We start from the raw sequence: 27,465 nt of genomic DNA on the forward strand, positions 1-27,465 counted from the left end.
TGTGGCCTTAATGCAGAGAGCGGAGCGGTGGGAAGAAATGGTATTAGGAGCAGTGTCAGGTCAGACAGGAGCAGTGCAGGACAGGCTGGCAGAGAGCAGCAACAACACACAAGAGCAGTCTGCAGCAAATCTCTGCAAAACCTCTTAACCTCTGCACCGCTGCCGAGCTCACACACACACCACAGCAGCCCGGCACACACCTGCAGACACAGACGGCGCCTCCTCAGAACAAAGTTATAGTGAGTCTCTGATGTATTTTTGTCTCCAGTAGGGGTGATATCCTCTACATATATGAAAGGAATATTACCGTGAAAATGTGGAGCATATAAACTGCAGTTTAGTGACAGATCAACTGTGGCATACAGGGGTTTTACACACAGTAAAACACAGGCATTACTTGACACACACACACATTTGTGTCATTAATCCAAGAAATTAAAGTGTGATATTGCCATAATTACAAACCACTTTTGCTCAAGTTTAAATCTATGAATATTCTAATTGGCGCCTTTGGGCCTTTTTGCAGTTGAACATGATGTTACCTCCCTGTTTTACTTATTGATAGTAATGAACTTTTACCAGCTTTATTACCCAGGGTTGCATCAGTTCCCAGAAAAAGAAAATGAGGAGAGATTGTGGTGATTCATTCATTCATCAGCCAGGCTGCAGGTCAGCTGTCGTCCAGTCCAACAGGTGAACGACACCGTGTGACCTCATCCTCTGACCCGTGTTCCTGGGCGGCAGCGCCGGTCGCCGCGGTATCGAGTTGGCTTCATTCAGTAAAATGCTAGTTGTTATCAGCCAGTATGTTGTCACTGCATCATCCAGTAGCCTGTAGCCTGTGGGGTGGAGGGGGTCCGCAGTGTGTAGCTACACATGAAGTGAGGCAGTGGGCTTCACTCACGCTGCGTTTTCAGCTGCTCCGAGCTGAAGCCTCGGCTGCTGTGGGGGGAGGAGGAGCCGCTTTCCTGTGATTGTCTGGCTGCGCTCCCTCCCTCTCTCTCTCTCTCTCTCGATCTGTCTGTGTCTCTCTCCCTCCCTCCCTCTCTCGATCTGTCTGTCTCTCTCTCTCCCTCCCTCTCTCTCTCCCTCCCTCCCTCCCTCCCTCTCTCTCGATCTGTCTGTGTCTCTCTCCCTCCCTCTCTCTCTCTCCCTCTCTCTCTCTCCCTCTCTCTCGATCTGTCTGTGTCTCTCTCCCTCTCTCTCTCTTTCCCTCTCTCCCTCTCTCTCGATCTGTCTGTGTCTCTCTCCCTCCCTCTCTCTCTCTCTCTCTCGATCTGTCTGTGTCTCCCTCACTTCCCTCTCTCATTTTTCCAAAGTTGAGTCTTCCTCCCGCCTGGGAGCTGTCGCCAGCCGCTGCCTGACTGACCGCACCGGGCGGGTGTTTTTGCGTCGCGCCGCGCCTGAGGAGAAGAGAAGGAGAAGAGAAGGAGAAGCAGAAGCAGAAGGAGAAGGAGAAGAGAAGGAGAAGAGAAGGAGAAGCAGAAGCAGAAGCAGAAGGAGAAGGAGAAGCAGAAGGAGAAGCAGAAGGAGAAGGAGAAGGAGAAGAGAAGGAGAAGAGAAGGAGAAGCAGAAGCAGAAGCAGAAGGAGAAGAGAAGGAGAAGCAGAAGGAGAAGGAGAAGCAGAAGGAGAAGCAGAAGCAGAAGGAGAAGGAGAAGCAGAAGCAGAAGGAGAAGGAGAAGAGAAGGAGTCCTCTACAGGATCTGTCCAGCCCTCTTGTGTTTCTTCTAACTTCATTTTGGGCTACTCTCAAGATGACAGAAGAAAAGAGTGCTCGGCATGTAAAGCTGGTAGGTGTCTGAAAGCCCTCCCTCCCGCGCTGAGAGGTGTCTGGGTCGGGCCGGCTGTGCGGGGCTCGGGTCGGGGACAGCGCTCGGAGACGCCGGGGGGGGGGACACAAGCGCCCGGGAATAGAGACGGGAGCCGGTGGTTTTATCTTTCCTCCAGCCCTCTGGGATTTTCTTGATGTGTTGCCTTTAGCTTTCACATGTCTGAGGTCGGCTGCTGGTCCTGGAGCGGTTCTCATGGGTTCTCATGGGTTCTCATGGGTTCTCATGGGTTCTCATGGGTTCTCATGCTGCACCATGCAGGGACAGATCTGTGCTGTTGCTGTACTAGAACCAAACTGGAGAACCGCTTCTTGTCCACACTCTCGTTTTGGGGCCGTGTGTTTTTTATGTTCCATTGAAACCCAGGGAAATGAAACCTGTCCTGTATTTTTGACTGGAAGTCCCCTGCAACTCCCGTAAGACCACAGGATGGCCGCGGACCCCGGTTTGGGTGGCTGCCCCTGCTGCGCAGAGGATCGCAGATTCTTGTGAGAATGATTCAGCAGAGATTCATGTTCTGCAGAGCATGTGGAACAGTTTTATCGTGTAGCCTCTAGCCCTCTGCTCGTTTTGGGGGGGGGAGTTACAGCGCAGATGGGGGGCTGCTGGCTTCCTGCGCCACAAACACACACACTTCTTATATTTTTTACATTTCATCATGTTTTGGTTTGGATCATAAGCGTCTTCACACCGTCAGGAACCTTCGCTGTCCTCTCTGGCGTCTGTTTTGGATCACATGCAGTGAACTTGTGTGGCTTAGTTTTTAGTGTCAGTGGAACATTCCTCTTCTTGGCACCAGCTGTGTTAATGTGATTGTTGTGCAGTATCTTTTTAACAATAATCAAATATTCATTTCATTTTCATTTTTAAACATCTCAGAAATAACAGTCTCACTGAATAATTATACTTTGACACAGATGCATATTTCATTTTTATATGGATGAAGCCGAAGTCTTTCCTTTCTGGTGACAGCTCATCTGAAGCAATAAACACTGACTTCAGAATCAAAAACAAATCTGCCACTGGGTAGCGTTGAAGTAAACCAGTGCTCCAGAATTAATACCCTGTCAAGTTGTGATGAAATGCACAAAGTTGTCAGGAGGGTGTTGAAGTGTCACCACACATAATTCATCTTGTGCAGTGGTGAATGCCAAAGATTGAGCTCAGCTGAGTTCTGATGATCCTGCTGAGCTCAGCTGACACTACGAGGGAGCGTGCTCGTTGAATACCTCCGTCTGCTGGGAGGCTGGGTGGCATTAACAGGGAAGATCAACACTTTTGTTATGGGATCAATGTCTGCCAGGCTGAAGTGGAACTAGAGTAGCTTGCTGCTTTTTATTTGGCTCTAACCTTTCCTTAAATCTGTGGTTCTTTGCTGAGTCTTCAGTCCTCTTCCCAGATTGATAATCTCTGCCTCTCTCTCTCTCCGTCTCTGCCTGGGCCAGCTGTTGGAGCGAAGCACACAACCACGATGAGGTGGACTAAAAGCACAAACCCAATCAGCCCTGTGCAAGTGCAGTGTAGCAGTAGTTTACCCGGAGCTGCCCTGTCTCATACCATTACACAACATGGCTCATCAGGCCGATTACACATCAGCACACTCATGTTCCATCTCAAACAGACACGAACACAGTCACTGCTGTGGGTTGAGTCTTATACGTTGTAAAGCCATAGGTTCTCTTCCCTGACTGTCTATCTTTAGGGTTGTTTTCCTGTGGTCTCTCTCTCATCCTCCTTCCTTCCCTCTCATTCTCTCTCTTGGTTTATCCACACATCAATCATCTGTCTCTGTCCTCTCTCCCTCCACCCGACTCTCAGTGTCTCTCTCCTCTCCCCCTTCTGAGGAGAGGAGGGTGCTGTACCCTGTGTTCCAAGGCACATTACATAGCTCACTGTTTTGTGTCTGCTTTACCTGCTATTAACCTATTTTGTTTGACCTTTTGTGCTGAGAGTTTTTCTATTCACTGAGGACAGAAGGGGATTGAGAGAAAGTGGTAGCTTTAAAGGAACGTTGTTTGTCCTGTGTTGTGAGACTGAGACATCGTTCATCAGAGCAAGGTTTTCATGCATGCTGTCTTGTAACATTCATAGTTTGGATTGCAAAATTGCAATGTTGCCAAAATCTTTCCCTCCAACTCAGAATTGTTAAAAGGGGAACTGGAAAATAATACTCACAATAACTTTTACTTTGAATCCTGTGACTTTTTGTGCAGTAAGTGCAACAATATAGTGCAACAACCTTAAGAGGGTGTTGATAACACAGCACAGTGGGTCACTAAACAGAAGAAAACAGCATGCAGACATGTGGTCTCATCTTGCTCTTACTTCCCACGGTGCTGATTGTCTAGTGACATTTAGCTGATTTATCAAGGTGTCTGCAAGTTCTTATTAGATCATAAATTATATTGTTTTCCACAACTATGCTCAAGTCCCCAAACTCCTTGAAGAATTGAATAAAGTCTAATGTTGAGCAGCTGAGATGTAAGCCCAGTCAGGCAGACCTGCGATCTGAGAGGAATTCCTTTTACTTTCACTTCAGAGGTGAAGTAAGTGGCATTAAAAGTTCTTGAAAATCTTTCATTTACCTTGATGAAACTTTTAAACAGACAACATGACAACCTGAGGTTGGTGCTGCTGCCGCTAATGTATTTATCAGCACATAGTGTCATCCGACCCCAAAGACCATTTTGTGTGTGTGTGTGTGTGTGTGTGTGCACCAAGGTGCAGCTGAGGCACATACCAAGAGAAGCCATGAATCTGCACCCCTGATGTTTTAAAACCCTGCCTCTTGCTTCCAGCCTCACCATTCGTCACAGTGTTCCAGCTTTCTGCAGCAAATCTAGACCACAGCAATTCCACTAATTCTACTCAACGGTTCAGCAGCTCGCAGAAATGGTCCCTTTAGTAAACCACATGCTCCTGAGCTTTTACCCTCAGCCATATTGCTGGTGCACATATGGATGGTGCATGAACTGAGAAAACCACTCTGTGCTGGTAAATGTTGGGTCTAAATCGGTGGAAGAAGACTGATAAGTTTCAGTGTTTGTGTTATCATGGTAGGATGAAATGGAGTTCTTTTATTTTTATGTTTTACAGCACTAACGATACCTGAGAGGACTTGCTTTCATGGTGGGCACAAATGTGATGTGTTGAGAGAATTGGAGTAAGCACAGTATCACTATTGAATGCTCTTCAGGGTGTTGTGAGTTGTATAAAGCAGCTGCCACTGTGCACGTACTGACAGAAAGTTCCTTTTCAAAATATTTCTCTGTAGCAAGAAAACCACAGGGATCTGTACTACTCTACATATTCCCCACAACCGTTGACACAGCAGAGGTGAGGTGTGACTAGTAGCTATGTTAAATGGAAAGTGTCAAAACAGGTGGAAGAGCAGTTACATTCCTAAGGCTCAGCTGCTGGGGCTGGCTGTCTCATCCTGTTTACAGTCAGATGTCAAGAATGAACGATCTAGATTATTATCTGTATCTGTACCAAATTGCACAAACTCATAGATGTCAACGCCATAAATATGTGTGATTTTTTAAAATGTCATTATTTCCTGAGAAACCGATGAAAATGTTGAAAAATGCCCCAGTGATAAAAATTTGTTGATCCACCATTTGAACCAGAATTTAATGGGCACTTGGTGCAAATCAGCTCAGTGCTTTTAGTGAAACTCTTCTGACAAACCAACAAACCGGCAGACACGGGCGAAAATATAACCTCCCTGATGGAGGTAATGAATTATAAAATATATAGAAAGTGAATGAAACTAACAGATTGCCAAGGCTCACTAAGGACATTCATTAGAGGAACTGGTTTTCTATGTGATACAGAACTGATCAAGGGAATGAATGTGGGAGTAGAGACTGCCATAGCATGGAGGAATGTATAGTGTGACTGATTGCCTCCTGTTTTTGTCTCCAGACTCCTTTGATCCCTTCATAGCACCCAGTGCAACGAAGGTCGCTGCCAACAGAGCCACAGCCTGTCTCCCAGATACACTCACACTGCATGTAGATCAGCAGACGGGGCTGTGCACAGCACCACGTTGCTTAACTTTCTCATTCTGGCCAAAAACAAGATGAATGTGATTTTATGCTTGTGCTGGTTTGGTGTTACACATCTGTCTGTTGGTGCTGTTTGAACTTGGTTTTAAACTGGGGCTAACAGTTGTACCCAGCTGCATGCAACGTTATCAGAGCAGCACAGAGCACACAGCAATAAGGCACAGTGAATACACTGCCGAGGAAAAGCCTGTGCTGTTCAACCAAGACTGGCTGTATGTTTTTATATCAAGCTTATATAGTTATCCTTCAGTTTGATTAGTATTTAATCAGTCAGATTAATGACAAACGTAATGTGGTTCTCATTCCCATCATCATCTAACCCACTTCCCATAGTTTGCTGATTGGTGCGTCTAGCTGCTCCTCTCAGTTGATCTTCAGTAGATGTTTTCCAGACTTTCCATCTCAGGATGCTCAGTAATGCAAAACATATTCCAGGCTAAATTCTATATGCTGTTGACTGTAAGTTAGAATGGATTGCATGATATGAATCATTGCTTATAAGTTTATAACATTACATGTGTGGAGGCCAGTGTGGATCAGAGGACACACTGGTGGTAGCAGAGAACAGGGCTTGGTCCAGTCCTAAAGATAAAACCGGTGAGAGCCAGTAGGCAGCAAGCAGAACTGTGGGCTTCAGTCTCAGGCTCCAGTTCCCTCTGATTCCAGATTCAACAATCCACTGACCTAGGAAAGAGCTACAGTTTAGAAACCACTGATCTGAAGATGACAAGAACATACTAAACAAAATGAAGGAGGTCAAGTATGGTTATAACTGTCCTCGTTCTCATCTTCCTCTTTCATCCATCTCACGGTCTCATCTCAGTGTCATCTAACAGAGGTGCAAACCCTTTCAGTGACAGTAGTGACAGTGATGTACACGAGTGTAGTAAACATGGGTAACAGATTACACACTCCAGTCCAGTTCAGTAAGTGAATGATGTTGTGGAGCATATGTTCGACAGATTACAAGCATCCAAGGATGTGTCACAATATCCGGTGAATTGTTTACGCATTTGTACTTGATTAAAGGTTTGTTGGCTGCAGTCCTGCTGGAAAAAGGCTGAATGACCAGATTACACTATATTACACAGCATCAGTTTGCATTGGAATCCCATGAGGCCAAAATCTAATGGTCTTCCATTGCCCCTGCTGCAGCTTAACTCTATTGGTTTGAGAGTAGTGCTATTTGAAACTTAATTAGCCAGAGAGCTCTCCAGATTGAACCTTATTGGGCAGCTACATTGGCCACAAGAGTAATCTTTTTATTTTAAAGCCAGATTCTTCAGTGTTTCTTCCACTGTTTCACTTTGTTTTGGGAGGTAAGAAAAATATAATTTGAACTCAGAGGACACTGAATAAATGTTCTCAGATGCCTCAATATGTGAGTTGGATAGCACAGCAGTAAATTTCAGAGAGGAGAATTGGTGGGGGTTATAGAATTGGGCATGGCAGGAGTTCTAGACGCTGCCGGTGGTACTGAACACTATGGCAACAGTAAACAAGGTGTCACAGAAGTTTAAGTAGCACATTTAATCTTTTCAACGCCTCTCTGTACAGACTTTATCATAAAATATGTATGAACAAATATGCACTTTCTCTTTTAGGTTGGAACTTGTTCATTGCCAAGCTAGATAAGAGAGAATCATATTCAAAAGGTGCACAGATCAGGCTCAAAAACAAGAACATGGCACACATAGCCAAATACAAGTCTCCAAAGACTAATGCATGTTGTGTGGCGGCAGCATGGAAAAACCGCCGGCATCACACAACTTCAAATGTGGCCTTTCTCTTTGGATTGCTGTTGATGACCTCACAGGCCAAAACATAGCCATGAACATGCTTGACAATGTCTTCAGACGGTGAAGAGTGGAAAACGTTCTCTCCAGTGAAGCAGTCGAGATGGGGAGACAAAGGCATAGTTTAATGAGGTTTTCTCCTTCTTGTAAAATAGCTCTTGTTTGTGGGAGGAGTTTGGACATATTGTTGGCTATGTCTCTTACAGTGGTTCAGAGAGAATCACCAGAGACATCCTCAATCATCTGAGCTGGATCTCCAGTCGGGTTGTGTCAACGTGCAAGAGAAGGTGAAGGAAACCTGCTGTTTTCATGAGATCTTTGTCAAATTTCCTCTTTAGTTTCTCTGTAACCAAACTCACTGCTTTATAAAACTCATGTTGTGCTTCTACCTCTGGCTCTGTTGTGGGACAGTAATGGACTGGGGTTTTTGTCACCCTGTGTAACTGAGTGTAGTATGTTCTCCACCACTGCATTGTCTCAAAGTGCTTCCTGACGCTTTCTAAGCAATCTGTTGCATTCAAGGATGCCTACAGTGCTGGCTTTGGTGTTCTGTGAACAACTACCTAAGGCTCAGTTCTGTCTGCTTCAGGAGGCTGTATGCACGTTCCAGCATAAGTTCATACAAAATGCTGTCACTCTGAAAAGCTAACCCCTTCCTGCCCAGAAAGAGCTCTGACCTGTACACCAGTTCCAAAACATGCTTTACTGTATTCTGAGCTTGTCTGCAGTATCAGATAAAAATGCAATAATTAATGGCATCACTGTGAAGCTTCTCTGCCAGTTTGTTGAGCCACCCTGAACAAAACTGTTGTCAACCTTACACCGTCTTCAATAATTAGACCTTCGTCCTCTTTGACACAGCAGCTGAAAGAAACAACATGATCACCATCCTCAATATAACGCAGCCGTCTCTTTGTTGAACGACAAAACTTTCCTTTGCCAAACAACCTTCCAGGAAAACTAAGGCTGCTCGGTTGGTGCCATTGCCTCTGAAACATTTGCATTGTGACCCAAGATGTTAGCTTGAGATGCAGGAGCACAACTTCTGTCAGTGTGCTCCCCATCATCAAACTCTGAGGGTTCATCGATCGATTTAGTTGAGGCTTCCAAAAAACCATTTCCACAGGTGGTTAGTTAGCTACGTCTGTGACGATAAGGTCATTACCTGCATCAGTAAGGTCATGTGACTAATATGACAAAAAAGCTGTCACTAAAGCCTTATTTTTAGTCATTAATGTTTCCAGTTCATCTTATTTAATGTTATTATATCATTTAATTTTTTCAAACACATGTTTGAGTGCTGCAGCACCCCCAGCTCCCACGGTTATGCTTAGTTCAATAAGGAGAGATCAGTGTGAAATTAATATTAATATTATATGAATTAGACTCCATCAGCACACAGTGAATAATCCATTCTCAGGTTGTTGGTTAGATGTGGTGTAGTGGTGAAGGAAATGTAGGAGAGCAGGAGATGAATTCTGTGAGAGGGGAAACGTACCAGTAGAATATTGTATTCTGTTGTAGAATATTTTATTCTACTGGTACATTTAAAGTAAAAACTTTAAGTTTGAGGGGAAAAAAACTGCTTGTTGAACTTAAATTTGATTTGATGAGATTTATTTTGACTCTGACCTTGAAAACTACAACTGCTTCTTTGTTTCTAAGCTTGAACCTAAATGACCTAATGTGAAAGTGCAGTGTAAGTAATATTTGGGTCATGGTTTGGACTTAACAACAGGCTGCCAGCTGTAGGTGTGATCTTGGCCCTAACTCAACTTGTTCATGTGTGCAAGACCCAAAGTCTCACAACACTGGGGTCTAAATCCTTAGAATCCACCAAGACAGGAAGGGAGAGGGAGCTTTTCCACCTCAGCCCAACAGCAGCCGCTGAGCTGCAAAGATGGCCAACCTCCCAACACGCTAGTTAACAGCCAGCTGCCTGTGTACACTCCTACAGCGCCGCATGTGTTTCCCATGATCTCACCTACTGGAACCAGGAGCCCGGGACCAGGCCCAGCTCTGCCGTCATGCTGCTCACCCCAGAAGCCTCTCTGTTGGGTAGAGTGCACCACACCTCCTCTCTCAGGGATGCAGGAGCCACGGAGGTTGTGGAGGCGTAGAGTTCTGCCAAGGGAGTGGTGCTGGGAGGGATGTGACCCGGGGGTGAACACTGTACATGTATAGTTAAACATGCTGGCATGTGAGCGTCATGTGTAGCAGTTTGTTTTCAGGTTGCACTGCTTGTTTCTGGTCCATTTAACAGAGACATGTTTGCTATAATGAACATCTCTTCTCACCGTACTGAAGCCAGCACAGGCCAGGATGCAGCTGTGATAAAAATAGAGGGATTGGGCGTGGAAAATGGAGGCAGAGTGAGAGGAAAAGTCTAAAGAGAGATCGAGAGGGTAGGTGTAAACAGGAGGAGGCGTGAAAAAAGATTTTTGAGCTTCAAGGGTGTTTGTAGGATTCAGGGGAGGGTTAATAGCTACACAGAGCAGAGAGCAAAGACAGAAAGTCATTGGGGTAGAGGAGGAAAAAAAACACGGCTCATTCCTCGACTGACTCACATACAGACTTAAACACTGTTCATCCTACACAATCATCTGCTCAGCAGGTATTTCTAAGGAACACCTCTTTAAAAGCTCCTCTCTTGCTGGTTGGTAGAGACCACGTCTAATAACTGATGTTCTCCTAAAACCCTCTGCTAAACACCAGTCATCTGTCTGTGTCTGCTGGACATCATATTTTAATACTATTAATTCCTTAAAATATAAAAAAGCTCCACTGAAGTTGACCATTTTTTTCAAACCCATCATTAGTGTGAGCAGGCTCTCCTGTGAACCTGCCTCTAGCAAAAAGCTCTTGAACTGAGCTCCTTTCTTTTTGGTCTCCAGGCCATCGCTTCAGTTCAATATTCATATAGCAGTGGGCATTGTTAACCTTCACAATTACTCTCTTTGGTTTTGCAGTGCCCTGGGGACCAGCTATTTTTAAAAAGCCGGCAAAGTTGGGCAGCTATTGTTTAACTAACAACCTATTGATTTGTGTCGGTTTCAGTTGTAAGGCAGAGGCGCGGGGGTGTTTTTTTTTTCAATTCACATTTTTCTCCATGTTTGTGAGAGTAGTCTCTGTGAGAGCTAATACCACCTTAGCCCAGGTAAACACAGCCTTTTTTCTACAGGTTTTGGATGTATAAATTTTTATATTTCTCTTTTATACCTGTATCTGTGTTTTTATTTGTCAGTTAGGCCATTTCAGTGGCGTGTTCTTACCTCACACAGCTCTTCACTGGGAGTACGTTTCATTTTCTGATATTTCAGAGAAGAATCCCTTTATTACAATGCATTGCCTGTGTTTTCCTCTTTGTCAGTGAAGTTGTCAGCTGCTGAAGTTTAGAGTGACTGCTCAGCACTGCAAATAACTGTGTTTGCAATGATTATGTGTTGCGTATCATTGCAACATCATTGTTGCTACAGCAGCAGTCAGCAAGCTGAGATTTGCTGAGATTTGTCTTTGGACAATGGTGTTGTGATGTGGTTACCCCTCCCAGACTGTCCTCACCTACCACACGTCTCAGGTCTGAGTTTCACAGGATAAAGGTAAAAAAAACCTCAATCCATCAAACGTCTGTGTGACGATGATAAGATCTGATGAGTGATACATAAAGATGATGGAACAAATAGAGGTACGAGCTGCTGACATTTCGACACAGGGAGGGGAGCCAATCGAACAGCAGCCAAGAAAAACAATGGCTCACACTGCCCCCCCCCCCCCCCCCCCCCCCCCCCGAAGGAAATGCCAAACATTACAGTGCTGTATAAATAGAAGGCTCTGACTTTGTAGAGTAAGAGAGCCAGATAGAGGACAGGAACCCCCTCCCTGGGGTCACACTGATGGCAAGGCCTCCGACCCCCCCCCCCCACACACACACACACACACACACACCCCCACTCTCGCTCTCTCTCTGTCTTTATTGCTCTTTTTGTTTTGCTCTCTGGGTGTGTGATCTGTTTTTGAGTTGATGTCTCTTGACCTCTGTGTGTTTCATCTCGTTCAGTTGACCTTTGTATTTTTTACTCTCTCTCTCTCTCTCTCTCTCTGACACTGGGTCATCGTGAATAACTCAGCGGTGGAGTAACACATCAGAAACACCTCCTGCTTTATTAATGGCACCATCTACTCCAGCTGAAGTAGTGAATGGTCTTCCTGGATGTCTTGTGTTGGGGAGGACCCAAGGCGAATGCTGCACTCAGAGCACCAACGCAGCTGTTTAATAGCTTTTGGTCACAGTGCAGTTCAGTATCATTTCATGGTAATGGGAAATTTCCCTCTGTGTCTGGATAAATGCAGCTCATGTATGTGTGGGAACACTTGGCCCTGCAACATGCAGCATGAGGTGCAGCATGGGGAAGACCTTTCACTCTGAGGGTCGGAATGGAAAATCTATCTAGGGTTTAAAATATTAAATCATCAATTTCATTTTGTCAGTTCACACAGTTTTTTTCCCTCCATCACCTCTACTGAGAAAGGGAGGGAGGGAGATGGAGTGGTCCCCAAAAACAAGGTTAGTTGCTCTGCCTGTGTGTAATGGGGTTACTGATGATTCACCCGAGACAACTCCAACAAGTCTTTCATCTGTACTATCTTCTTCATCAGACGTAGAAATGTATTTCCCTCGGCTGCCAGGCTGCGCTGACAGTTTGATTGAACCCCAGCTGCCAGTGCAGATTCAGGAAACAGACGTACATGGGGAAGCACACATACATTCACCACCAAGACGTTCTCTCTTTGACTCTTTGTCTTTCTTTATCTCAATCTTATCTCCACATACACTACTAGAATCTGAAGGGTGTAGGCTTTTCCTCTCCTGAAACAGTTTGGTTTTGATCTGATGACATGACAGCAGTGAGGAGGAGAAACGTCCAAACTCTCGTCACTTTCAAGCAGACAAATCCATCGCAGCTCAGTAGCACAGTGGGTTTTATCTCAGAGATGTTTCTTAATAAGGACAGCTGTCATAGGAGCAGTCAGACCTTAGTATTGACCTGGGTATCTGCTTCCGCTAGAATCAATAACACCAACATGGCCAACAGCATTTGCTAACGCAGTTTGACAAGCTATTGATAAAGTGGCTGGCACCTTAGGATCCGTTAGCCTGCTCATGTGGAGCATGAATATAATACATTTTAAGTTGTCAGCTGTTTGTTGCAATGGGGAAACTCTTCAGGGGTATATCATCAATCTCTTGTCTTCTTGACAGTCTCTCCAGTCTAATATATGTGTACAGGGCACGGGAATTCAATTTCCCACAGAAAAAATCCTCTTTTTGGAAGCTGAAAGTGCTGTTTATACGGAGCATAGATTGCTTTTTCCCACAATGTATAGTCAATTTGCATTTTTATAGGAAATTCCAGTTAAAGGTAAGCCATTAACTTGCCGCTGTGCTCTTTGTATTCACTCTGAAAATATAGAAAAATTGAAGCTGAATTGGTGTCAACTGTCAACACAACAAAATTTGTTTCCTGCAAAGCAAGACAATAGATTTCTTACCTTCTGCAGTGCTTTTTCACTCTATCATCTTATTTTATGTCATTTTAGTTTCATCACTACATGTAGGGGAATCGTTTTGCTCCAAAATGATAGTTATTACTGAGCTCTGTGGAGCTTAGTCATGTCGTAGAAGATAAAACAGAGTCGGTGTTGTAGCTGTTGGACAATGTTCAAGGTGAGCTGGCTTTGAAACTGTCAATATTCTTTGTGTATTTGAGCAAACGTAGCAGTCTTCACACATTTGAGCAGCCTAATTGATGCTTAAGAAGAAAGTATATCTCACTTTTAAACTCCAGGCAGTGAAGTAAGAGGAATGTGCTGTTTGAGGGAGTGAGTCAATTTAAAAAAAGAGAGAATTTATATTCTTTCTAAAAAAACATTTTCCTGAATGATTGTGGATCCATCTCTACTTGCCCTCGTCCGTTTTAGACTGTCAGTGTATCCACGTCCTGTGCTTTGAAGAGAGGAATTACATGGAACTGTCTCCTGACTTCCAGGGTCAAACCTTACAACCTGCACACTAGCCACAGGGCTTGAGGCCCGTTAACCGATTTATATTTTTGCCTTTGTTGACAGCCAGCGGTACCTCTGTTCTCCTTCACTCTTCATCCTTTCCTCCCTCCAGTACACTCAGCAGCGTCTAAATATCTAATAAGCTGTTCTGCCAACTTCTGATCCTGGGTTTGTTCTCACCTGGGCAAATGCACATGAATAATGGAAGCAGCGTGAAGTGAGGCAGGGGCATGGTTGCTACACAGTGTTGTGTTGAAGCCTGATAAGGCTCTGCAGCGCAGCACAAGAGCCTCAGAGAGCTGATGAGACGACGTCTGACAGTATTAACTTTATTACCCACAGGCTGCCAAGCTGTAACAGGCAGAGGTATTAAGTGGAGGGTAAAGGAGAGGAGGTGTGTTCTACTCACTGTCACAACCCTGTGAAAATCTCATTTCATTTTGCTTTCATGTATAAATGTATCAAACCAATTAGCAAGTCTGGCTTGGTCTTGCATTTGTTAGAATTGATAGTTTATTTTATTTTCAGTTACTTGCATCAGAGACCTCATCAGTACAGCTGACAGGCAGCTAAAAGAACATAGGAAACAAATATGGCCTCTGAGAGTGAGTGTGGGTGTATGCAACAATACACACAGCTGCACTCAGTGACAGGTGAGAGGAGTCGTGTAGGTCTGACCCACCTGCAGCAGAACATACAGACAAAACAAACACTGCTCATGCAAAGAGGCAAAAAAACATACAGAACATAGTGGCACAAAGCACCTCACACACTAATACCTGCTTCGTTAAACTGCACTAGATATGTGTAAGTGACAGAGAGATATAAGCCGAGCAAACACACTATCCCAAAGGCTCCAGCGCAGCTAATTTTATATAGAATTGGGGCCGCACTCAAAATCCCATTTAAATATATGTGGGCAGAAGAATGTGCAGGTCCACATACAGATGAGATTCTAGCAATGCACATACACCCACAGTTTCCTGTGTTTCAGAGTTATATGAATACATTTTTAAATCATGATAAAATCCAACAAATCTTTTTTAATCAGTGTCATAAAGAAACATTTGGAAAAAAAATTTGAAAAAATTGAATTAAGATCACGGCTCTTATTTCTCCCATCAAAAGCTAAACTGGTGATGAGGGAACGCTGACTGGTAGAGGGAACCACAGCTCCATCTGCTGCCTTTTTCATACTCCACTGAGTATGAGGCTGACCTTGAAGCCAGATGCTTACTAGGTAATTGAAAAAGCAGATTTTGTTAAAAATCTGTAAATCTGTGACTGAATGATTTAAAATTTAATTGCTGAATCAATATGCAGAGCAGTGTAAGCAGATGGATTTCCCTCTAAAATTTTAACTGATAAGCCAAATGTGATATAAGATGTAAGCAGCGTAACACATAATACCTGCAGATGTGTCAAAATGCAAAAACTGTCTCCAGTGTAGCAGTGACAGGGTTAAGCTTAAGCTCCTCTGTGCTGAATGTGAAATGGAAACACCGGCTTGGCTGCATTACTGTTTACATTCTATGAATAGGAATCACATGTTTGATGAATCCAGCCCGCTCTGAGGTCTGCTGCAGAGAGAGAGAGAGGGAGAGAGAGGCTGGAAAAGACAGGCCGAGAGGGGGGTGGGAGACTGGGCAAGTGGAGGCAGGAAGAAGAGTGAGAGCAGAGGAAGAAGAGAGGGAAAAGATGAAGGGAAACAGCCAGAATGAAAGTGGTGGCCAAAGGAACCCTGGGCGGTTCCTCATGTGCTAAAACATTCCTTTTCATCCCATGAAGCAGCTGCGTCGAGACACATGGCTCCTGTCAAAGACGAGACGGAAATGTAGCACAGCAAGTTTAATGTGCTGCTTGATCCCACTTATATAATCACGTGTACAGTTGTGCTGTGTGTTCTGGTCAACTGGTTGGCTGTCGTTTGTGGAGCTGCCCAATTTCCTTTTTCCAGGACCATGGTGGTGAACTGTAGTCTCCTGATGTCTGGCAAAACTCAGCAGTGACTGGTCCTGACATGTGTCTTATGCTTGTGGGTATTTTAACCCCAACTGAAATAATGATTTGCTCTCCAAATAAATGTCAGCATTTCAGTCCACTAATGCAGCTGAATTCCACTGAATCCACACAAACAATGTCCTGTTTCTTCTTGGTTTAAATGCTCAGCTGAGGTGATTAGGGTAAATGCCAGGATCGGGGCTGGAGAGTTTACCTGCACGGTCACAAATGAAAGTACTCACACAGCAGGGCTGCGTTAGGGTGTTTTTATTAGTCACTTTAATGTGTGCGCTCCTGATTAGTACCTGGGCTGTGCCAAAATGTGTGAAGGCCAGCCATTCTCTGTGGAAAGACACATGTTGGCTCCAGGTGTGGTGTTTGGCTACCTCATGTAGTAATGAATGAAAGCTCTTTTATTTATTTTTTAGAAAGACGGAGTGTGAGGCAGAGAGAGAAATCAAACCACCATCTTGCTGTGCCACGGTTTAACATCCTCCCTGCTCCATAAAAATTTCAAGCCTCTGTTTTCTTCCAGGCTGCTCTTTAATTAGTGATGTTTCATGAACAAGCCAAAGAAGAAACCCTTTCATTTGTTATTAACATCTGTAACCTTTTGCCTGTTTGGAGATATTTGTGGAACACTCACTGCAACAACAAGGTCCACAGCAGATTGAGGTCACAGCCAACGACTGACTGGGCCTGTCAGCTGAATAGCATCTGTCTGTGTTTGGCCCCAAACCACTGTGGAGAATCAACCTGCTGGCTCCTGTGAATGCAGCTGGCCTCTAACAGACCCCTGGCAAACAGCTATTGTACCAGAGCACAGCGAGGTTAACGCATTAAAGCAACTGTTTAACCAAAACACTGTATGTTGTCACGTCAGTTGAAGGTTTAGCTAGCAGCTACCTCCAGAAACACACAAGAGGCCAGCAAATAGGTTAGAACTGCCCGAAGCTACTCACAGCAGCCGGTTAGCTGAGCTTAACATAAACAGCTACTGTGGCTCTGTCCGAAGGAAACAGACCTGCCAGCACCTTGAATGCAAACACTTGAACTTGTTGTGTATTGATTGTTTTGCCACTGATGGGGAGTTAGTTAGCACTGCTTCACTCCAGCTGTCTCCACAAATATGTAAATGTGCTGTTAGAGTTTTAACTTTTCCTTCAATCTGCAGGAAAGTTTTGTTCTGGTTTTAATTTTTTCCATCACCTGCAGTACATTAAAAGACAATGAGAATTGTAAATTAGGCCACCTCAGTGCCTATGGCTTCAATTAACGATTCTTTAACGTGTTTGTTTAAACTATTTTCTTGGTAAGTAATGTCTCAGTTATTTCCAACCCACTCTTTTACACCAAAAAGCAGAAGTGATAGCATTTTCCCATAATGAGAGTACAAATGTTTTTTCCCACAGCTGCAGGGTGTGTTTTCTGAAGCCCCTGAATAAGGAAGATCAGCGACCCCCTGCTGCTGTTGTTTACTGTCGTCTTGCTCTCTGGAGACTTTTAACCTCAACTCTGTGATTTTCTGCTCCTCTTCCTTCACTGTGATAAGCCTGTGATCGACAGCCTTCAGTGAGATGCAGAGATTCCAGGTACACTGGAGTAGTGGCAGCGTGGATGGAGGGATTGGATGAAGGTCTGATGGGATGAGTGGTGATAAATACACTGTCAATGTGGTGATTCACTGTAGATCGTCACAGTCAGGGTTAGTTCAGTTCAAGTCCGGTAATGAAGCAGTGACCAAGTGCATCTCATTGTGTGTGTTTGTGCGTCTGTTTGTGTGCATCTGGCATTAGCTGGCACTATGTCAGTGTGTGTGTAAGAGTTAGAAACACACATGTGAGGTGAATGCATGTGTGCTCCTTGTTCATACCTGTAGAATCTACCTTGCACTGAAGTGTGCTTTTCCAGGAAGTCATCTGTTATTCTATTCTCCTCTTAGGGAACAAGTTTCTTTGATTCTTTGGTTGTGGTTTCACCTCAGCACATCCTTCATATCAAGTCAGTTTTAGCCCATTACATGTCCCATATTTTCATCTTCTCAGGGTTTGAAAAGGAGGATGTGTTTTTGTGCACTTGTATGTTTTTGTGTACTTGTTTTGTTATAATTAGATTAGATGTTAATTATCCCAGAGAGGCAAATCATCCTTTGAGGTAGTGAGTATTAATGAAATTCATCATTACAAAAACATGAAAAATACATGCATATATAAAATGGGATTTTCAATAAATGTAATCCAGTATTTTTAAACACTTTTACAGATGTTTCTAACCAGAAACGTCTGAATTAGAGCTTTCATACTCTTGACAATAAAAAGTAAATGTAACTGCACAATGCACTGGTGTCTCTGGTGCAGAGGTGTAGGTGTGGTGATTTGTGTGACTGTCAGCCCTTCTTCCCAACATCATCAAGTGTCCATTAAAGTCCCGTTTTGGCTCTGCAGCTGTGCCAGTGTAATTCAGGAGGGAGCGATTTGGTTTTTACAAGTGGATTGTTTGTACATGGATAATCATCTTTGTTCCACAAATGCCTTTTCTCCAGAATGATGCATGCGTCAAGGAAGTGAATTCATACTCATGTAACCGTGCACCCGGGGGACCACAACTGTGCTTTTAAAAACAAACAGCCTCTTTTATTGTTTTGATGTTTGCAAGTTTCTGCAATGACAGAAACAGTGACATCATTGTTTTCTATTTCAGGTCACTCCATGAGATTGTGTCTCTGGCAGTGGAAAGCATCTCTCCTGCCACATTTTTCTGATCTAACTGAAGCATGAAATGCCTCAGTACACACACGCAGACACACACAAACACAGCTGCTTGGTCCACATGCACTCCTTGCACTAGACTTTAATTGGGCTCGTAAAAATTTAACGATTTGGAAATTGTATAAATTGAAATTATTAATAGTAGTTTTGCATTTAGGGACAGCACTTTAGCCATAGATATTTACAAGTTGTAAAATGTTTTTGAGGACACCAATTTATCAGATTAATGGCATTTAAACTGTTGACCTCCACAGTAGCAAGGGAACTGCTCGAATGCTATTAAACTGTGTCCTGTCAAACCTCCATTCCCCAAGTTGATGTGATTAAGACCCAGGCAGGCGAGATAAACCATGGCCTCATTATTCTCGACTTCTGGGGTGGGACCCATGTTTCACATGTTTAGAGTGGAATGCGTTACTGCCTGGCTCATCAGTACCTGGCCTGTGTCTGACAGCTGTCTTAGTTTTCCTAACGCTGCCGGTCCACGTCCCCACACTGCAGTCTGAAGAGAGTCTCTGTACGAATGTGACCTCGTGTGTGTTTACAAGGTTGTCAGAAGCAAAACTTTAAAGCATAAGAAAATTACAATTCACAGTCTGAGCGAGTGTGTGTATGTGTGGACTAAAGACAAGTATTAATCTAGCCCTGCCTCTTCAGACAAAATAATGAATCATCTGTGATGTCCTGTTGTTTTTTTTTTTTTTTCATCTCTTTCACCAAAAGCTCTGAGTGAGACCGAAAAATCTTGCCACGGTAATCAGCACAACAATGGATCAGAGTGAGTGCCTTACAGCTTTATGTGCGTGCGTGTGTGTGTGTGTGTGTGTTCCTCAAACACCAGCTGAAGCTGTTCTCCTTCCAGACGGGACACTTCACCTTAACAAGAGCAGCAGATGAAGAGAAGACAGACAGAGTTTGTGCTTGTGAATGTGCAGCTCTGGCTGTGAGTGTGTGTGTTTGTGGATGTCTGTGTATGTCTCCAGCCTGTATGCAGCACAAGCGCCTTTACCATGAAGTTAGCGACTCGGTCCCTATGTGGCTCCCGTCGTAGCCGACGCTGTTTCCCCAGAGTGACATAGCTAAAGCTTAATGGGCCTGTTGATAGTGAGTTAAAGCTCGGTGTTAATTATAACACCATGCTCCGTTAAACACAGTCACATTAACATCAGCATAAGCAGCACTGTTGAGCTCTGTCCTGGGGAATAAAGTGAGACTGCTGATTCAGTCAACACTTGAATTGGACAGCTGTAAAAAGAGGAACAGTCATGAAATCCCTACAGACTTAATGGGCTTAATAATTGAGGTTTGGATTGTGTGTTTTATTGTGATACAGCTTTCTCGACAGATGTACAATCCATCAGCATATTTGTTGTGATGGCATATGGTTGATTTCTGGGAGTAAAAAGGGAGCTGTGGGATTTGATTTGTCACATACTGATTATTCCCAAACACAAGATTTGTAGAAAGTCATGGTCTGTGAAATAACAAAGTATTGAGTGACTTTGATTTTCTGGTACAATATTGTGATGAAATGATGTAGTTGTTGTGTTTGCATCAGTCCACGTGTTCGAACAAAGACCCCATGATCTTGAATGTGTATCCTGAGAAGCTTAGTGAATGTGCGCTTTGTTTCCTGTGGCTGACGTGTTTTACCACTGACAGCAGTCACATGAAGCAGAGGTGCTGCTCTGTCATTTATTCCTCATGAAAATACTGGTTTCACTGACTTTGAATAGTTGAACATTATTTATTTCTTTGATTGTTTTATTAAGTGGTGTAAAACAACAATGTTTTTCAGATAAGAAGCGAAACAGTGAAAAATGGCAGCAGATTGGATCAAATGTAAATTATTGGCTAATGGTCACATGTAGTGCAAAGAATAGAGGTTTAAGTGGAGAATTATGTCATATTTGTCCCTTGAGTCCACAGACTGAAGGGCCAGTGACCTTGCTTGTCATCAAAAGGTCTTGAAGGTTGCCCTTGCCTCCCCCTCATCGCCCCCCCCTACATCCTGTTTCGATCCGTCTGCCCCTGGTTATCACGTCTCTGATACAGTGGAGATAAATTAGACCTATTGTTGGTGTGATGAAGCTGAGGCTCATGTTTGCTCCCTCTGTGTCTGCTTGTGGTTGAACTCTCTCTGTCCTCAGCTCGGCTGTGATAACAGCCACAAACAGCACCTGATGAACAGCAGCCAAGGTGAATACTGGAGGACATGTGTGCTTGTGCACACATTCACTTACTTTTTCATGGGCAGATAACTAGAATGTATAATGTATACACCTATACAGTGCAGTCTCACACACACCACTTATTTGCATACAAGTACAATGTCCATTTGCTTCTGTCAGTGTAATATCTGCATGATTGGCTGTGAGAAGTTATTTCTTTCTTTTCCACATAATGAACTTTGTAACAGAGCCGCTGCCTGCACATAACTACTTTCTTCAGTTGAGTGCTTTTCCCAAGCACTTAGCTGCCGCTCAAATCATGTTTGCTTTGAACACAGCTCAGTGTCAAGCCGTGGTTTCTGATGCAGCAGAGGGGAGGAGACTTTTGTTCGTGCAAATGAGTTTGAGTCTTGGAGCTCTCTCTCTCTCTGTGTATAGGCCTGTCTTCAGCTGGTTGTGTAATGTGTTGCTCTCAGTGCAACTGAATGCACAGCACCAAGTGAGGGTGGTGTCACAACACAACCAAGTCATGACCAACAGGCTGTGGTTGACTCAGTTTATTCAGTATTTCCTAATATGAACAATTAAACAGACGAGGAGGACAATGTCTTGTCACTTGAGCATGATGTTTTGACAGCTTGTGAGTTTCATTATCCATCTGGAGTCAGGCTCATCTGATTCAGGCAACAGGACATTTCTGCTGCACAATACATGACACATGTTTGAGGAGGATCTCTGGTGCAGCTGAAGATCTTCCCCCGTGTTGGACATTGGACAGTGTCTGTACTTGATTTAGAGTAATAGGTGGAAAAACAGGAGGCTGAATGAATCCGTTTCTGGATAAACTGATAAACACTCAGCTCACTCATTTCATGCTCAGCACTTCCTTCACTCTCAAACCTCAGTGACTCTTTAGATCTACAGGCTATGTTCATGTTAGCATCCCTGGTATTTGCTGCCCCTTCAGAGGCGTCACTGACAGGAGTTTAAACCTAGTTCCAAAGTTGAAAAGTAATTTTTGATGAGTCATAAGCACTAAAACCCAGTCAGTCAGTCATCAGTAAATCTTTCTTCCACTGTAATGCTGTAGTTTCACGGTCCGTGCTTTGTTTCTTTAAAAGGACAGAGAGCCACTGGAAGCTCATTGGTGATTTCTCATGTCAGTGGTTTTAAGGCCACCCAGGGGAGACAGCTTGATTTGCAGGCTGTTAGGAGCTGAGATTTCTCCTGGTTAGCTCTGGCCCTGTTTTCACTGTCTCACTTGACATTGTTGTTGAGACTCTTGAAGTTAAGTGTTTATTGCTTGATAAGTCAAACTGATCTTAACATAGAAGGCACAATAAAATGTCAGTGGTGTAGAAAGATGGAAGTGAAAACAGAGTAAGGTTAAGAGTCTGTCGGGGTGAAGAGAAATGTAGAGGCCTCCTGTGCTGCCGTGCCTCTGTCTCTCTCTTTTCTCTGCTATTCTCTTCACTCCATTGATTTTTATCTCTTCCCTACCATTCAGCCAACCTCTGTCTTTTTCCTCCTTGTTAGTTCAGCCATTCCTCTTCTTCTCGTACACCTCTGCAGGAAGAATCATGTGTTGCAGGCTGCAGCAAGGGGGGTCCAGTCTACAGCTGTGCACACAGAGCAGCTGATCTATAACAGTAAATGAAATATGTGTGTTAGTGATGTTTCTGCTGAATCTGCACAAGCCAATTTGTCTTGAAGCCAGTAACCTCAGGACAGAATCGGTTAAGAGCAGAAATGGGTGAAAGGGCAGATTGATGAGTTGTTTGCTCCTTCTGCTGCTCTGTCCAGTGAAAAATAGCCCAAGAACAAAAGTACAGTATAGCAGAAGCTCCTCATTAGAGGCCTGTTTGTAATTTGTAGCTGTAATAGTCATGCATGTATGTCTCTTTCCGTGCAGGTACCTGGCCAGCTTCTGTGGGATTTGATGTCACCTTTAGATTGGTTCAACTGAAGATGGAAACACTGGAGTCTGAGCTGACCTGCCCGATCTGCCTGGAGTTATTTGAAGATCCCCTGCTCTTGCCCTGCGCCCACAGTTTGTGCTTCAATTGTGCCCATCGCATCCTGGTGTCCCACTGCTCCACCAGCAAGCCCCTTGAATCCATATCAGCTTTTCAGTGCCCCACCTGTCGTTACGTCATCACGCTGAATCACCGCGGCCTGGAGGGCCTTAAGCGCAATGTGACGCTGCAGAACATCATTGATCGCTTTCAAAAGGCCTCCCTTAGCGGCCCCAACTCCCCCACCGAGAGCCGGCGCCTGCAGCCGCAGCGGCCCTACACCGCCACCATTAGCGGTACAATAGCTGGAACAATTGGCGGCGGTGGTGGTGGCACCAGTGGAAGCAGCGCCCGCGGCAGCCCGGCCACTTCCAGCCACTCCCACCCGCACGCCAACCACACCAACCACGTCAACCACACCAACGCAAACCACAGCCCAGCTGTTGTTGCTAAAATGGATCCACGCATCAGCTGCCAGTTCTGCGAGCAGGATCCGCCGCGCGAGGCCGTCAAGACATGCGTCACGTGCGAGGTATCGTACTGCGACCGATGCCTCCGCGCAACGCATCCCAACAAGAAGCCGTTCACCAGCCACCGCCTGGTGGAGCCTGTGCCGGACACTCACATCCGCGGCCTGACTTGTCTGGAGCACGAGAACGAGAAGGTCAACATGTACTGCCTGGTGGACGACCAGCTCATCTGTGCCCTGTGCAAGCTGGTGGGGCGCCACCGGGAGCACCAGGTGTCCTCGCTCACTGAACGCTTTGACAAGCTCAAGGTGAGTCCTTCATGTCCTCCCCAGTTTACAAAGCATGCAAGAAGGTCACATCAGCACCAGTCTGTGTTCTGCCCCTATTTTTGTCTGGTTTGACTCCGTGTCAGTGACAGAAGGTAAGTCAAGACCTGCAACAGGATTTGACTGAAAAAGAAAAGTGTTTGACCTCTGAGCCCTGAAGCTCCTCCCATCCTGACGTTTCATACATAGCCTGCGACATTCATTGTAATATCTTTGTCTGCAGTTTGCCAAACAGCAAAATCTTTAATCCATCCATTTCTACCTTGGGGATGTTCATTCTGTGCATTTCTGTTGACTATGAACTTTCAGCACCGCTACAATTGCATCATACGCACTCACACCAGCTTTTGTTCAGCAAGAAGGACAGAAAGACAGAGAGAGAGAGACAATTGGGAGGGTGCACTGGCAAGAAGGGCGGAGAGAGACAGAGAGCAATAGGGAGGCCGTCATTATAATAGTCGATGAGCTGGCATTCCCTGTGGCCACTGAGCTTTCAGAGGCTCTGCGTAAAGAGCAGGACTGCTGAATCAGGGTGAAAAACAACAGAGAGAGGCACTAGCTGGAGCTAATTCCACCTCTAAAGACCTAAAGCTGCCCGCTGCATCAGCTGGCCTAAAACTTTCATCAGTAGTGTGTGTGTGTGTTCAACATATGTAGCTCACAGAAAAAACATGTGACTGTCTTTTTGTGTATTTACATGTTTCTTTATTCAAGAAAACAACTTCAAAATTAAGCATCATCACAGAAGGAAAGTTTTCCTGTCTGACTGACTGCACATGAGCATTGGTCAAATTAATTGAATATTTAAATTGGATTATAATTTTTGGATTGCTTCTCTGAGTAAAACTGAACTAATAGGAGGGATTTTTTGTTGTTAACTGGCATAGAAGAACCCAGTTATTACTGGTTAGGCCTTTGGTTGAGGCTTTATTATGGTGAAACTGTTTTCATGCGCTGTTGATACTCTGCAAATGAACATCTTTACTGCTACAACAAACTTCTAATTAACAGAATAATTCTGAGGTACCAGAGGTGGTTCTTCCTCTGAGTGAAGTCAGGATACCCGGGGATAATGTAACAGTGATAGTAGCAGAGGCCTCCTGTGTCTGCACAGATGGCAAAACCAAATTAAAAGCAGTAAAAATTCCCTGCTGTGTGCCTGTTAACATAGGGACTGAAATTCACATATTGCTCAGACATGAATTTTTGATGTAGAGATCCAGACTCAGGTATTTGCCCTGCTGATAGAGATAACTCAAGTGGTGCTGCTCTGTCAGGCAGGAGGGTGGAGGGTACAGATGTGTTTTCACTGTTACTGCACTGTGTCAAATAAGCAAAGCCATATGTTGTCTATATATTGTCTTGTTATGTAGATTATCTCATTAAAAATAAAAAAAACTAAGTTAACCTCCTAGTTCTACTCTGAAATCACAGATGAAGGAAATTCCATTGGTGTTTTCTGTCCCCAGGGTGTGAGGGAGTTTCCATGGTGTGATTGTGTCAAATGAACAGTGTTGTGTAGCACACCGGGAGAATCGGACACCTGAGGAAGTGCTTCACTGGCAGTTTCAGGGCCTTGTCTGTAGAGAGGGGTACTATGCAGAACAGGTAGTGTTGTTGGAGGATGTTTTGTTTCACCAAGAAAAACAGGGATGCCTTTTAACCATCTCACATTTGGGCTTCATTGTCGCACAACAGTACAAAGCAAAAGTGTGGGTGTGAGAATATGTCGGCCCCTGTTTCAAGAGACATTGTTAACATTCCCCGTGCAACAAAAATCCATCTCACTGGGTCTCCAAGGTGAGCACAGCAGCTCAGTGCTCAGCGGCAGAAAACATCACTTTTATTTTAGTTATCCCACCTCGTGCATTATTGATGAGTCGTTTCACCAAAACTGAGGCTCTCACCTGCACCTGCTCAGCACCTCTCATCCACTTACCCCACCCCCAACGCCTCATTCTCTACAGATTGTGGGAGAGTTTACTGTAAGTCGCTAGCTCTCCCCCTCCTTTCCTCCCCACTTCATGGCTGGCTGTGGTTCTTTTGAACGTTCCACATCCAAGGCTTTGAACTTTCTTGACTTTGAAATCACCAATCTACCCAAAATCTGGGAGGAGACCAGCCCCAGTCCAAGCCCCAGCTCGGCTCAGCAGTGGCAGAGGCAGCGAACGTATAATCTTCTCCTCACACGGCAAAGTGGAGGAGAGGAAGTCGAATATTTGTGCACGCTGATCACGCAAGATGTAGGTCAAAAGGGATGTGTGTGTGCACGTGTGTGTGTGTGTGTGTGTGTGTGTCTCTGTGTGTGTCTCTCTCTGTGTGTGTGTATGTGTGTCTCTGTGTGTGTCTCTCTCTGTGTGTGTGTGTGTGTGTGTGTGTGTGTGTGTGTACATACATACATGTGTGCGCATGCCTGCGTGTGTGTGTCAACAACACTAAATTATTGCATTGAGTTACCTCAGTTTAACCCCTGCTTCACTCTGGCTGACCTCTGACCTCTGGATAACCCCTCACATTTTTTCCACAGTACACTGAGCTACACTGTCCCAAAATGAATTCTCACACATTATGGGAAGGAGAGCTTCCCTGGGGCGGGCGGGGGGATAGTTCAGGAGAGAAAATGCCAACAAGTGCCAGCTCTGAAAAAGACAGAATGTGGCAGGAAAACTCCGGGGAAGTGAGTTAAATCCACAGGCAGCTGTGCAGCACAACTCTTTGCTCAGACGCAAAGGCCGCGTTCAGACTGCAGGCGAATCTGATTCGAATCAGATTCCTACTCAAATCCGATTTTTAGGGCTGACTGTCCACACTGTTTTTAGCAAGTGTCCAAATCGGATACGGCTCTGTTCAGACTGTGCCACATTATTGACTGATCTGACAGGTTGCTGTAGTAACGGAGCGTCTGATATATGTCATATAATTGCGACAGCGACGACAACAACAACAACAAACATGATGGAGGCAGGTCACCTCAGTATATTGGCCTTATCACTGTGCAGTAGAGGTGCAGAACATCTCAGACGCACTAGACCAGGGGTGCCCAATACGTCGATGGCGGCATTAAAAGAAGTAGATTCTACTTCTTTTAATGCCATGCGAGCTACATGTTTTCCTTCATTGGGAGTTCCGTGCGATCTACCTGCACTCCTCTTGCGATCGACCAGTAGATCGCGATCGACGTATTGGGCACCCCTGCACTAGACATTTGCAACGCCACAGGAGGCTGGTAGGATGATACACAACAATGCTTCGTGCTGCGCTCACTGCCGGAGTTTCTGTGCAGCGACGAGTGTGGTGCATGGATGTATACATCCATGGTGTGGTGCCACCCGAAGAGCCGGGTCTGGCGTCGCGCAGAGTGACGTCACGGACAGTCAAAACCGATCTGAGTGTTTGGAGCTGTTCAGACTGAGACGCATCTGTCCAGATGCGATCTGAAACTACCTCCCGAAGGTGGTTTCGATCTGGTTTCCAAAAATCGGATTTCATGTGATTTGTGACTGTTCAGACTTCAAAAGAGCTCCAGTTCCAATCTGGATGGGCTAAAAATCGGATTTTGGCTGGCAGTCTGAACGCGGCCAAAGTCATTTTGTGTCTTATAATTGGCAGACTAGTAATGGTGTTTTACTTTGATATGCATAAAGACCGCAGCTTGAAGGCACTGCACTTTCGATTTTTATTTGTTTTCACACAATCAGATTCACAGAAACCTCTTCCAGCTGAGACGGCAGTGAATACCTCATCACCTGCTCCTGAGGTGTGTGCTGCAGCCTCGTTACTGTTTAATTTAGACAACATTTGTGGCAGCCTAACCCCCCCTTTCACAGGCTGGGGAGACACAATAAAAAGGTGAAGTGTGTGGTGTGTGCTCTCAGCACAGGACTTCACTCTTACAGCTGTGATGTAACACTGAAAGATGACGGCGCTGCAGACTAATGTCAACCACCTGGTTCAT

General features: G+C 44.7%; 1 protein-coding gene across 7 annotated transcripts in view; it reads left to right on the top strand.

Annotated features, from left to right (window-relative positions):
- mid2 (midline 2) overlaps nt 1-27,465 on the top strand; it is a 136,586-nt gene that overhangs the window by 44,183 nt on the left and 64,938 nt on the right. For 4 of the 7 annotated variants that reach the window (XM_071457650.1, XM_071457649.1, XM_071457652.1 and 1 more), the window contains one exon: nt 22,612-23,492. In XM_071457650.1, the coding sequence (XP_071313751.1) occupies nt 22,668-23,492 (825 nt within the window). In that variant the 5' untranslated portion in view covers nt 22,612-22,667. Of the gene's footprint in view, nt 1-1,231; nt 1,482-1,530; nt 1,565-1,682; nt 1,792-22,611; nt 23,493-27,465 lie in introns of those variants that run through there. The other 3 variants (XM_071457655.1, XM_071457656.1, XM_071457654.1) reach the window with 3 other exon arrangements.

The sequence above is a fragment of the Trachinotus anak genome, unplaced genomic scaffold (assembly GCF_046630095.1).
Source record: "Trachinotus anak isolate AG129_WGS33_773 ecotype Australia unplaced genomic scaffold, CSIRO_AGI_Tana_v1 ptg000021l, whole genome shotgun sequence".
Classification (NCBI taxonomy): Eukaryota; Metazoa; Chordata; class Actinopteri; order Carangiformes; family Carangidae; genus Trachinotus; species Trachinotus anak.